At 42.1% G+C, this 14,485-nt stretch overlaps 1 protein-coding gene across 1 annotated transcript in view; it reads right to left on the bottom strand.

The window, feature by feature from the left end:
- Positions 1-1,548: 1,548 nt before the first annotated feature.
- Positions 1,549-14,485, bottom strand: part of ube2ql1 (ubiquitin-conjugating enzyme E2Q family-like 1) — a 39,663-nt gene continuing 26,726 nt past the window's right edge. The window contains exon 2 of the mRNA XM_060825334.1: positions 1,549-1,869. Within this exon, the coding sequence (XP_060681317.1) occupies positions 1,738-1,869 (132 nt within the window). The 3' untranslated portion in view covers positions 1,549-1,737. The remainder of the gene's footprint in view (positions 1,870-14,485) is intronic.

Raw genomic sequence — 14,485 nt, 5'->3', positions numbered from 1 at the left:
AGAAGCTTTCGAGGAGATCTAAGAAAGGTGTTCAAAACTCTGAACATCTTGTTGAAGTAGTCAAGAGTGGAAGCTTTTCTCTTGGTGAGAAGACTGAGAACCCAAGGACACCAATTTAAGGCAACTGAAAAAAGAGGCAATGATAACATGAGGAAAAGGTCTTTTTGGCAACAAATTATTAGGATCTGGAACAAACTGCAAACTCTACTCAAAGGATACAATTTTTGCTTTAAAAGGAGAATTAAATAAGCACCTGAAGAGAATGAAATTGCTGGTTGTGGGGAAAGGAAGGTAGAGTGAGACTAGCAGAGTTGCTCTTTTGAACGGTGTTCATCTGTAATGTAATCTTCCTACGATTGCATAATACATTTTTTTGGCTTGATGCTCCGCATGAAAATAATATGTAGTGATTCACCATAATAATCTGCTCTATAATTTTAATAATTCAAAATGCATAGAAGAATAACAGGTTCTAGGTCTAATAATTAACTACAATGAAGAGCAGGTTAAAAAGAGCATTTATTTTCTGTCGGATATGATATTTTCTTCCATTCTTGTGACTTTCTGTGCCTTTTACATGCCTCCCCAATTACTTGGTCATTGAAGAACTATACAACGTAAGTGCAATTGATCTCATTCAGACACTTTTCACCAACTTGTTTCCTTGAGGTTTTTCCTTTCGGTCAGAATGTCTGTCACATGCTCAGAAGGATAGGCATTTGGCAAATCACAAATAAATTAAACAAAAAAAAAACACAAATGTCATTACCACTTGACAAAATGTAATAGCTCTTGACACAGAACAAATGACAGCAACATTCTTTCAGCAAACTAGCAACCACTGATTCCTTAAACATGCAGATACAGTAGGAATTAAAACATCTGAGTCATTTAAGACGTATTTATTGCAGGATTTTGAAGTGTATCACTGCATTGTCTTAAAACTATTCCTCTACAATCTATCATGAGCATGTTGCTTTCCTTAGTCCCACACACATTTGATTTACAATTCTATTATTAACCCTGACATTATTTACCACATAGGCACATTAACCCTGTGAGATGTTGATTTGAATTACAGAGGTGGTTCTCACTGCCAAAGACTGTTTTCATAAATAATGTACAGTAATGCCAATCAATAATGCTGCTGAAACACATTAACCCTCCTATTTTTGCTTCACTGGAGTTGAAGTTAGAACAGTTCATTTTCCATGATCAATAACCAGCTACATGACATGTAGAATTTTAATTTTAGCCACGATAGAGCACAGCTCCACAGAAATTACAATTTTCAAGTTGCATTGACCACTGACCTGTGAAAACAGCACAGCAAAATGTCAACTTATGCTTGCCACCTGGGTATTAAATATTAACTGCTTCATTTAAATTTAAATTAGTGGAATGGCAATGAATGGAACATTTGATGCCATTTGTTCATTAAGATGGAGAGAAGCATACTAAACTGTAGTAGGATAGGGAAATGATGCAAACACAATGAAGCACAACCAAATTCAGTTGAACCCGAACTCAGCGATCAAACAGATCTCCCCCCGCCCCCCCCCCCAAAATAAAAATCCCTTTAGGCATTTATCTGTAAACATCTCTCTCCATAAATAACATAAATGTCTCCTTAGTATCGCCATGTCTTACTGAAGCTGAAATAGAAGGAATGGATCATATACAGCACGGAGTAGGTGAAAGTGTTTTTGTGGTTGAAAATGGAGGGAGCGCTATGGCTCAACCATCAGATACAGGTGGAGTAACCCAGCCATATTTCTCATGTGTCTTCACCAAACTTTTGAATGTTGCTTCAGCTTCTTTACGAGTGAAAGCTTTCTTTGTTTTCCCTACTTTTCTGCAAATCCGTCCCTATATCAGATAAAGAAAACAGAAAATAAAATGGGTCAGTACTTCTGTTCACTACAATGACAGGAAGCAACCAATGCTCGTATGCTCAGAGAAGCACCATTGTCTCGAGAAGGTGCTTGTGAAGAAAGCTTGTAACAATGGTCATCCTTTCAGCTTATCAACAACATTAAAGGATGTGCAGCAGTGGGAAGAGCAATTTTGGTTTTACCAGCAAAAAGCCCGATTTACTGCTCCAAATATTATTTAAATTTGACTAACAACAAGCTCACCAAATGCTTACCCATGGAGCAAAGCCAGCAGATGAGTTTTAGAGCACTACTGGTAGACTGTTCAGTGTGGAATAGTTGGACTAATAGGTGGAACAGTTTGGAGGGGGAAGGAGGTTAGTAATGATGGGATAGCAACATTGGATTGTAAGGAATCTGCAGAATAAAAATTGATTGGATTTGCTTTGTAAGGTTAGAGTCCAGATGGAAATCTTGGCATGAATCTATAAATCTGTTTTAAAACGATTTATTGCAAAACCACTGCTCATATTTGTAAAAATGAAATAAATCAATTATCTGCATCAGCTGCCTCTTGTATGAAATAAATTATAAGAACATTCACACCACTGTTCACTTAGAGAGTAGGCACATGATAATGGTTCAGCATAACCATGCATGATATTTTTCAGATGCCAATGGAGAAGAGGCTTGATTCACATTGCCAGTCAAGTGCATCCAGTGTGAAGAGGATGCACCAGAACCACCTGGAAAGATAACTGGCTGGGTGTTTGTTTCCTGATACACTGAGAGGACCTGACTGTAGATGAGGAGGAAAATGAGACTTGGTTATTTTTCCCAGCAGATTATTGCAGCAATTATCTCCGCTATGAATGAGGACTTTCTGTTCTGACTCACTCTCCTGAGTTGTTTTTCAATGGTTTGAATCATGTGCATAGCTACATAGCAAGATAGTGCATTTGCAAGAAGTGTGTTTTAGTTTCAGTTATCAAAACTGGATCTTAACAATTTACCTAACAAATATTTCCACCATACATATTTCCATATGAATAGGTGAATACTCGGCTCCTGATGTTTGCAGAGATCTACAAGATAATGAAATGTATGCATTAATGTCATTGCAAAATGCAAAGTGAGAAAATAGGGCAGTCTTTTAAATACTTGGTGGGAATAGATAGACAAAAGTTGGGTGGGACTGTGGTTAAAAGATCAGAAAATATGAAAGTTCAAAGTACTAATGCCATGTGCATTTGAACAGAAGTCTGCTAATGGACAGCTCCACAACAATATCATTTTAAACCTACATAAACGAGGTTAACACTCCGTATTGTAATTAAATACTGACATTAAAATTTAAAAATGTAAGTACTTACATGTTATATCCACTGTTTGCAATTGTTGAGGGGGCAGTCATTGCAGATATTATTGCACACTATAGAACATAGAACATAGAACATAGAAGGATACAGCGCAGTACAGGCCCTTCGGCCCTCGATGTTGCGCCGACCGAATCCTACCTAACCTATACTAGCCCAATAACTTCCAAATGCCTATCCAATGCCCGCTTAAATGACCATAAAGAAGGAGAGTTCACCACTGATACGGGCAGGGCATTCCATGAACTCACAACCCGCTGTGTGAAGAATCTACCCCTAACATCTGTCCTATACCTACCACCCCTTAATTTAAAGCTATGTCCCCTAGTAACACCTGACTCCATTAGCGGTAAAAGGTTCTTAGTATCTACCCTATCTAAACCCCTAATCATCTTATACACTTCTATCAGATCTCCCCTAAACCTTCTCTTCTCCAATGAGAACAGCCCCAAGTGCCTCAGCCTTTCCTCATAAGATTTTCCTACCATTCCAGGCAACATCCTGGTAAACCTCCTCTGCACTCGTTCTAAAGCTTCCACATCCTTCCTATAGTATGGCGACCAAAACTGCACACAATACTCCAGATGAGGCCGCACCAGAGTCTTATACAACTGCAACATGACCTCAGGACTCCGGAACTCAATTCCTCTGCCAATAAAGCCCAGTACACCATATGCCTTCCTCACAGCACTATTTACCTGGGTGGCAACTTTCAGAGATCTGTGTACATGGACACCAAGATCCCTCTGCTCATCCACACTACCAAGTAGCCTACCATTAGCCCAGTAATCCATCATCTTGTTATGTTGGGTTGAAGTTGCAATGGCTGTTTCATTAATTAATAGTTCGACAACTGTGCACTTTCCCATTATTCTATTTTCTTTAAATAACTTAATAATAATCTTGGCTTAAGGGCTGTATTTTCAAGATTTTTGGCTACATTTGAATGACATTGAGTTTTTTCTTTGCAGAGTTTTTCACCCTGAGGCCTAGGGAGTTTTCACACTATTTTACCAAACTCAGCTCATTCGTTATCTACCCTGCCCCAAAGGTGTTCATCACATCTGATGTAGGCCTCATTTTACCATGTGCCATTTCCAGAATGTGTCATTCAGCACATAGCCCAGAATTCAGGAGCATCCCCGGCACCCATGCCATCTTAAAAAGAATGTGGTGCATCTGTTCAATCACTGTCAGTTACCAAAGCAGCTCTGCACCGTTCCCAATATTTGCCCCAGGCATGACAGACAGGGAAAATTAGCCCATTGTTGTGTGGGCAGGGACCTGGAAGTCCTGCCGAACAGGATGATGCAGAGATGGGACGGTCCTCTTCCACCAGGACCAGCAGTGGAGGCCAAGATACCAGACCATGTCAGTCTGGCCTGAGGTTGTGATCCATACTAAAGCAGCCTCAGCCACCAGAAGGAGCGCTCAGCACCTTCAGAGGAAAGTCAACAGCCTTTCCACTCCAGCAGCTTAGGTGTCACCATTTTCACTTTTGATACCTCGCCACTGAAAGTAAGCTTGTGGGGAACATAAAAAAAATTGTAGATTGGCTTGTGAAAAGGATTGGTGGAGACAAATGTAGGCCCCTATACAATCAGAAAGAAGTTTAGTAGGGAGCGAAGAGAAGGCAGACCAATTAAATACATATTTTGGTTATATCTTCAAAAAGGAGGAAACAAATGGTGTCCCAAAAATGTTGGGGAACCCAGGCCTAGTGAGAGGGAAGCACTGAAGGAAATCATTATTAGTCGGGAAACAGTGGTGAGTAAACTGATGAGATTAAAGGCTGACAAATGTCCAGGCCTGATGATCTACAATCTAGAGTTCTTGAGGAAGTGGCCCTACAATTAATGGATACACTGGTCATCTTTCAAGATTGTATAGACTCTGGAGCAGCTTCTATGGCTTGGAGAGCTAGTCAATATAACCTCGCTATTTAAAAATGAATGGAGAGAGAAAACAGAAAATTATAGAGTGCTTAGCCCGATATCAGTGATAGGTACAATGCTAGAATCCGTTATAAAAGATTTAATAGCAGAGCACTGGAAAACAATGCTGAAAGTGTGTTACTGGAAAAGTGCAGCAGGTCAGGCAGCATCCAAGGAGCAGGAGAATCGATGTTTCGGGCATGAGCCCTTCTTCAGGAATAAGGAGAGTGCGCCAAGCAGGCCAAGATAAAAGGTAGAGAGGCAGGATTTGGGGGAGGGGTATTGGAAATGCAATAGGTGGAAGGAGTTTAAGGTGAGGGTGATAAGCCGGAGTGGGGGTGGGGCGCGGAGAGGACAGGAAGAAGATTGCAGGTTAGGAAGATGGTGCTGAGTTCGAGGGTTGGGACTGAGACAAGGTGGGGGGAGGGGAAATGAGAAAACTGGAGAAATCTGAGTTCACCCCTTGTGGTTGGAGGGTTCCTAGGTGGAAAATGAGGCGCTCTTCCTCCAGTTGTCGTGTTGCTATGGTCTGGCGATGGAGGAGTCCAAGGACCTGCATGTCCTTGGTAGAGTGGGAGGGGGTGTTGAAGTGTTGAGCCACAGGGTGGTTGGGTTGGTTGGTCCGGGTGTCCCAGAGGTGTTCTCTGAAACGTTCCGCAAGTAGGTGGCCTGTCTTCCCAATATAGAGGAGGCCACATTGGGTGCAGTGGATGCAGTAAATGATGTGTGTGGAGGTGCAGGTGAATTTATGGCAGATATGGAGGGAAGTAAGGGGGGAGGTGTGGGCGCAAGTTTTGCATTTCTTGCGGTTGCAGGAGAAGGTGCCGGGAGTGGAGGTTGGATTGGTGGGGGAGTGTGGACCTGACAAGGGAGTCACGGAGGGAGTGGTCTCCGTCCCTCCTCCCTGCCTTTCATCTTAGCCTGCTTGGCACACCGTCCTCATTCCTGAAGAAGGGCTCATGCCCGAAACATCGATTCTCCTGCTCCTTGGATGCTGCCTGACCTGCTGCGCTTTTCCAGCAACACATTTTCAGCTCTGTTCGCCAGCATCTGCAGTCCTCACTTTTTCCACTTGGAAAACAGTGACAGGATCAGAAGGAGTCAGCATGGATTTACAAAAGAGAACTCATGCTTAACAGATCTACGGGAGTTTTTGAGGATACAACTGATACAATTGATAAGAGGATACCAATGGATGTTGTTTACTTGGACTATCAGAAGGCTTTTGACAAAGTCCCCGATAAGAGATTAGCAAGTATAATTAAAAAGCATGGGATTGAGGGTAGTGTACTGACACAGATAGGGAACCAGCTGGCAAAAAGCAAACACAGTAAGAATATACAATTTATTTTCTGAGTGGCAGCCAGTAACTAACGGGGTTCCATTTCCTGAAAAGGTCTCACCACCCTTGTACCTCCATGAAGGCTAGTGCTAAGAAGAACAATGACCCAGAACATTGCAGAAGAGTGCCGTCCAAGTGGTCCAGGCAGCACAATTACATCGCCAGAGGGGCCGATGGTCTACATAACAGTTGTGCAGCCCCTGTCTAGGATTCCTGCACTCAGGTCAGTCGCCTTCTGTTAAATGATATCCATAGTCCCAAAGGATCCAAACATGGATTTAGGTTAAGGTATAGTTAGGAATGGCCCTACAGTCTGTACCAGTCACTTTACGTCTGGTTGGCAACAGAGTGCCAGCAAGCTATGTAACTCCCTGAAAATTCTACTATACCTGTTTAGTGAGGTCTTTAACAAGTTTCGGAAGGTGGATAAGATCACTGTCCTGGCAATTGCTAATGCATTGAACACTGCTAGCATCAGGAATGATGCAACTAAACTGACATTCCAACCAGTGCTAGTATTTTAAGATTCCATGTGTGTGTCAATGCCTCCAGTGTGGCCCGAAGGTTAGATCGCATTTTGTCACATTAACTACCCAGACAGCTTTCCTGAGTAACTTGGCGGTAAAAGCTCTCTGCAGTATCTGTAACATTTCTTGACACATATTTGTGAGATTCCTCTGTCCATTATTTTAATCCAGTCATAATATTTAAAATAAACAAGTTAATACCCATTTTAAAATAACAGAGAAATTTAATGCAAGTGCTTTTTCAAGTACAAGTTCACTGAGAAGTCGGTTTCCCCTCGAACTGGTATTCTTGCAAATTGTCCTGATGAGTGTACTGTGGAAAATCTTGAAAAAAAAATCTTTTTGCAGCAATAAGTTAAACTTGAGTCAAATAAATTTAGTGTGAAATTCCAATTAAGTATCACTGTTCAATGAAGTTAAACATCAATGGTTGCAAGTACACGGCAAATGCTCAAAAGGCAACTGAGTAATGTGGTGGGTCTATCATGATACACTGACACCAGTTAAAGATAAATAAAATATTGTTGAATCATAGCACTAAAGCAATCATTTTCCAACTTGCCATTCCCATCACAGAACCCTGCTTCCTGAAATCACACTGACATCCACCGCTTGCTTTTTGAGTTAGTGGGCGGCACGGTGGCACTGTGGGCGGCACGGTGGCATATGGGCGGCACGGTGGCACAGTGGTTAGCACTGCTGCCTCACAGCGCCTGAGACCCGGGTTCAATTCCCGACTCAGGCGACTGACTGTGTGGAGTTTGCACGTTCTCCCCGTGTCTGCGTGGGTTTCCTCCGGGTGCTCCGGTTTCGTCCCACTGTCCAAAGATGTGCGGGTCAGGTGAATTGGCCATGCTAAATTGCCCGTAGTGTTAGGTAAGGGGTAAATGTAGGGGTATGGGTGGGTTGCGCTTCGGCGGGTCGGTGTGGACTTGTTGGGCCGAAGGGCCTGTTTCCACACTGTAAGTCTAATCTAATCTAATCATCGGTAGTATATTTGGGCTTCTGACATACATTCCCACTAAGCAAAGATTTCTATTCTTAGCCTGCTGAGAAAAAAAAAGACCCCTTCAAATAAAGGTTACTTAGTATAAAAGATGCAGAAATTATTCTCAATATTTAGATTGGACACTGCTGATGATGTATTTTGATGCATACCATTGAACTGAACTTGTACCAAACTCCACCACTTCCTCTGGCAGCTCATTCCATACTTGCATCACGCTTCGTGAAAAAATTGCCCCTTAGGTCCCTTTTAAATCTTTCCCCTCTCACTTCAAACCCAAATGCTGGCAAATGGGCCTTGACTATGTTTCCATGCTGTACAACTCTATGGTGGTCCCAGAAAGATGACAAATGGATCTCAGTGGCTACTTCCCATAAATAGGAAGGTTTAACTTTACAGACTGTTATGCCATAGGCGAAGGATGCTTTTTTATTTGCTCTTGGGTTGTCAGCATCTCTGGCAAGGTCGGTGTTTATTACCCATCCCCAACTCCCCTTGAGATGTTGGGTGGACAGCCATCTTCTTGAACCACTGCAGTCCATGTTTTGTAGGTACACCCGTTGTGCTGTTACTTATGGAGTATTAGGATTTTGACTTAGCAATAGTAAAGGATTGGTGATATGGTTCCAGACCAGGATGTTGAGTTATCTGCAGGGGATATTTGACCCTATTCAGATGAGGTTAGGGATCCATGAGTCATTCATTTAAAAAAAAATACTCTACATTAGAATAGCTTTCTTTCACAAAGACTTTTGCTAGGAATCTCCAGAGCTGTTATTGTTCTGCTGCTTTTACACGTTAACATTTTTGACAAGGTTACAGCAAGAGTGGGGGAGAAACCTTGATAAAATTCCCAATGATAGGACTCATACTAAATACATGATTATATTCAGCTCCATGAAAGGGAGTTCGAGAAGTGTAATTAGTAGGTATCCTAAATAAGCCTGATTCTGTCCTGAGACAACATCCACACCTGTTAACTTCACAGTAAGGGTCACTAGACAGCAATTAGATGCAGTAAATTGGATCCAATTGTAATGCCATCAGACATCAGTTTGTTGATGTTCTCAGTCAACTGTACATCAAAACATCAACTCACACTTATAATTTTGGATTGTCATGTTGTATCTTCTCTGTCCACTGTTTATGACCACCACAATGTTTTGCCACACCTATGCAATTAGGTGTACATTAGGATGCACAAATTACTGTTGTTCTGGTCCCAAAACACACATTTTTGGGCAAACTTAATCCAGCCTATAGCAGCAGTAAAAATGGTAGCTGGGCCACTAAATTGTGGGAGGACATGTGTCAATCTGCTAGCGACTGCAATACACTCCTCAAATGATTAAATCAGAGAAGGGAAGGGGCAGTATAAGAAGTTTGCCTATTCATATTGGTATATCAATTAGGCTTATTATCCCTGAGCTCCCAGGAATTCAGTGGTGGTTTGGGCATTAAAAGTGCACAGATTTTCTGTGCACATTCGAAAAGATGCTCAGCAAATCCTGTTGTGTTTTCCAGCAGCCTACCAGAGGAGTCTCTCATTGTTTGTGTCCAATCGAGCCACATTGGCAAAATAGGGTAGGGCTGCTGAACGTTACCCCATGCCTTTGATACCCCTCCAAGTTATGTGTGACACCCTTCCACTACTGTCATCCCATCCTTATTCACTTGTGTCCAGAGGTCCAATTGAGGTCCCTGGTGAAGCCCTTGGAATATTCATTGCAGCAGCCACTGGTCCCAGTGCTTCTGCTGTCAATGGAATGCACTTCCAACTCATGCTCCAAAACTCTAGGGCAAAATGACTCGGCTTCTACCTTGCTACAGATGCTGTTGCTGGAAATTATGCTGCTGTTAGCTCTCAGATGCTGTAGAGGTGGCAAAGCCCCTGCATTGTCATCTTTATTTTACCTTGTTTTATGTCAAATCTTTTGTAATTGCTTCTGTTTATTTTTCAGTGTTTAAAAATTATTCAATCTAACTACTTCAAATTAACGTATTAATACATTTTAATAATTGGAAAGGCAGAGATTAATTACACATAAGCAGCACAGATTTGTTAGAGTGAGATCCTGGCTGACTAATTTGAATTTTTTTGAAAAAATGACTAGATATATTGAGGGTACTGCAGTTGATGTTGTTTAAGTGGACTTCAGTAAGGTCCTTGATGGGGTCCCACATGAAAGATCCAAAGAGCCCATGGGATCTAAAGCAAATTGACAAACTGAATCCAAAACTGGCTGACAAGCAGGAGGCAAAGGTGATGACGGAGGGTTGGTTTTGCAATTGGAAGCCTGTGGCTAGCAGTGCTCTGGGATCGTTGCCGGGGTCCTTGCTGTTTGTTATGTACACCACTGACTTGGATGTGAATGGAGAAGATTTAATTAGGAAGTTTTCGGATGACATGAAAATTCAGTGTGTTGTTGATACTGAGGAGGATGCCTCAGGCTACAGTCTGATACTGATCGGTTGGTAAAATGGACAGAGCTATGGAATGTTGGAATTTAATCCTGATAATTCTGACGTGATGCACTTTGGGATGTCTAATAAGGGAAGGAAATGGACAAAGAATTGGAGGTCACTAGGTATCCAGAGAAACAAAGGAATATCGGTGCACAAGTCCACTGATCCCTGAAGGTCTCAGTACAGGTAGATAAGGTGATGAAAAAGGCATATGGGATGCTTACCTTCATTAACAGGGGCATAGAATATAGGAGCGAGGAATTCTTGTTACTACTTTATAAAACATTGATGAGACCGCAGATGGCATACTAGGTGCAGTTTTTGTTGCCGTGCTATTGGAAGCAGGTGATTACACTGGAGAGCAATTACAGAGGAGATTCACCAGGATGTTGCCCGGGATAAAAAAAGTATCAGTCATGAGGACAGACTGGATTTGTTTTCCTCATAGCAGAGGAGATTCAAGGGCAATCTGATTGACGTATACAAAATTATGAAGCATAGAGTAGATTGTGAGAGTCTCTTCCCATTGGCAGACATATCTAAGACCAGAGGGCATAAGTTTAAGGTGAGGAGCACATAGTTTACAGGAGATCAGAGGAAATAATTTTTCACTAAGAGGATGTTTGATATATGTATGGAATGAGCTGCCTGAGAGGATGGTGGTAACAGGTATTTTTGCAATTTTTAAGAAGCATCTGAACGAGCACTTAAAATGCCAGGGCTGAGTAAATGGAAGTAAATAGTGGAGTTCAGTGTTTGTTTGAATATGTTGAATCAAATTTTCATTGTTGGCACAGTACTGAGACAGCAAGCAACATTCTCTGTGACTGTAACAATACTGCACTGTTGCTTCCCATCTTGATCATTATACCTTTTTGGCAGCTTGCTCCAGCATTCTCCTTCAATGCTTCTCTTTTATTGTCTAGCAGATTGGGACTCCATTACTTGTTAACACTCTTACCAGCCAATCTGAAATGTGTTTGGACATTTTTCTATTTTAAAGCAATTCCTTACATGCATACTTTTTTTGTTCCATTGTTGCTACTGCTCCTGATGGTGTGACTCAGTTTCTCTGGTTCAGGTACGGGTCACTTAAAACAAATACAAAGCAGCTCTTTGGTCAAGTGAATGCTTTTATAAATAATGAGTAGATAAACTGTGATACACAAGTCTTTTTATCCACTTCAGCACCTGACGAAAAGTAATAGTTGTCAACGCTTTATTAAAGTCTGTGCAGCATCATTGAAATTCAGGATTCCTGATGAAGGGCTTTTGCCTGAAACGTCAGTTTTCCTGCTCCTCGGATACTGCCTGATCTGCTGTGCTTTTCCAGCACTACTGTAATCTTGACATCACTGAAAATCAGCCAACCTCGGGACTAAATAAAGAGGCCACAAACACTGGCTGAATAGGGCAGAAGAAATGGCTGGTAAAATTTAAATAAACTGCTCAAGAAACTCAACCTTTGTGGTGGGAGAATCATTGTTGATCTTTTGAATCCAGTATGAACCTTCTTCAGTTGAATTCCAAAGTAGAATCACATTGGATTCAAAATATTTACTCGGTTTCTCTGCAGATGCTGGCCACCACAGCTTTTATTTCAGATCTTCAATAGTAGTTCCTTTTTATTTTAGCTGGTGGAATAAGTATGAAGACAGGAATCTAAGATGAAAGGCTACAGCATCCAGTTTGATGTTTGATGAAGGTGAGATAGAGGGCGGCACGGTGGCACAGTGGTTAGCACTGCTGCCTCACAACGCCTGAGACCCGGGTTCAATTCCTGCCTCAGGCAACTGTCTGTGTGGAGTTTGCACATTCTCCCTGTGTCTGCGTGGGTTTCCTCCCACAGTCCAAAGATGTGCAGGTTAGGTGAATTGATCATGCTAAATTGCCCGTGGTATAAGGAGTAAGTCTGCGTGGGTTGCTCTTCAGAGGGTCGGTGTGGACTTGTTGGGCTGAAGGGCCTGTTTCCACACAGTAAGTAATCTAATCTAGTGCTCAGTAAGGTGGGTGTAAAGACGCTTAGCTCGGTTGGCATTCTAGGGTACCCTTTAAATGGAAATCAGCACAGCGTGCCTTACAACAGTAACAATCAGCATTGTGTACATTATATACACATACATGTTGAAGTGGAATACATACATCTTGTAAGGAAACTGTCAAAGACTGCCAATGAATGACAGAGTCCTGAAGAAGGGTTACACCCGAAACGTTGACTTCTGCACCTCTGCTGCCTGGCTTGTGTTCTTCCAGCGTCCTGCCTGCCAACCATTTAACAGGCAGAAGTTCCAAATCTGCAGCAGCAAAGTGTAGCCCCAAACTTACTGCTCCTGCACTGCTCACCACGCACCAGCAAACACTTACTCAAGCTGCAACTTATGCAAAACTTTCCACAAGTCTTCATAAAACAATTGTGATACAATTTACTTTCGTGTCACATGGAAATGCCACACTGGGTGCTTGATCTGCAGTTTGGCTTTTCAGCAAACATAATGAGGCAATTCTCTGAAATGCTGCAATCAGCACAGTCTCATTTGTAGTGACTGCAGATCATAAAATTATAGCTACAATGCTGCGACTGTGCTATTTGCCAGTGAGGCTCTGTGCTGACAGCACAGCCTCACAGAATTGCCTTCTATATTCTGCTAGGACAAGAAAACATTTCCAATAAAAAAGCATTTGATTTCTTTTCATATTAAGTGCCAAGAAAATCTCTATTCATAGAATCCCGACAGTGTGGAAGGCAGGCCATTTGGCCTATCGAGTCCACATCGACCCTGGGAACAGCATCTCACCCTCAGCCTAGCCCTGGAACCCTGTATTTCCCATGGCTAGTCCCCAGCTAGCCTGTACATCCCTGGATACTATGGGTAATTTAACATAGCCAATCCACCTTTGGACTGTAGGAGGAAACACGAGTACCCAAAAGAACCCACACAGACACAAATTCTGCACAGTCAGTCGCCCAGGGGGAGTTAAACCCGGTGCCCTGGTGCTGTGAGGCAACAGTGCTAACCATTATGTCACAGTGCTATGAAAAATTAAAATTCAAATAACAGTTATAAAGCTGCAGACCTCTCAGAAATTCCAGCGTTTTTGGGAGTTTTGCTTAGATCCATTTCAGGCGACTTGAAAACTTAAGAGGATGGAATCTTCACACACACTTAACGATATAGGCTATGATGAAAAATTTGGAAGATTCATGTAATAAGTTGAGCGCGGTCTTTCTTTACATTGGGAATTACAAGTTGCATTTTCCAATTCAGTTCCTGACATTGAGACAAGATTTTCATTAGTGATAATCATTCACTATCACCCTCATTATTACTTAATAATGCCTTAATATGCATACTGAAAATGGATACTGAAGATTGCTAGAATGGAAGTTAGAATGGGTACCTGACAGCAGCTCACAGCTTGTTTATCTTGGATGTCTGACACCAAGATCCCCATGCATGCACCATTAGCAGAGGGCACATGTACTCCACATCCATGGGCACTGGTATTGGATACATGCCAGCATCTCAATAGCACATTTCTGACCCACTTATGGTACACCTATGAACATTAATGCTGCACTTGGGAGCACACTGACATCAATCACTGGAATGCTATGTCAGGATGATCTGTGTGCACAGACAGGCACCCAGCTAACATCCTGGATCTCAGAACTGTTTGTTTTTTTTAATGCTCACTCACTTCTGCCTAACCTGGATGCTCACAGCGTCTCTCTCTTGCCTTGCCTTACCACTTAGCATTTTCCACCTTCAGCCAGGGCTAATAGGCACAGTATTTCTGTTTTGACAGGCCTTTTAGTGCAGACAGAAAGTCAGCCAACTTGTTATGGTTGCCAACATCATCAATCAAAGGGATGGGCATGTTGCAGTATGACAATGCAAATCAACTACACACCGGTGCCATTGCCAGCATCTTATGTGGACAATACACTGCATGTGCTTC

This window comes from Hemiscyllium ocellatum, chromosome 5 (assembly GCF_020745735.1).
Source record: "Hemiscyllium ocellatum isolate sHemOce1 chromosome 5, sHemOce1.pat.X.cur, whole genome shotgun sequence".
NCBI classification, from domain to species: Eukaryota; Metazoa; Chordata; class Chondrichthyes; order Orectolobiformes; family Hemiscylliidae; genus Hemiscyllium; species Hemiscyllium ocellatum.
This window is presented reverse-complemented; position numbering and strand designations above follow the sequence as displayed.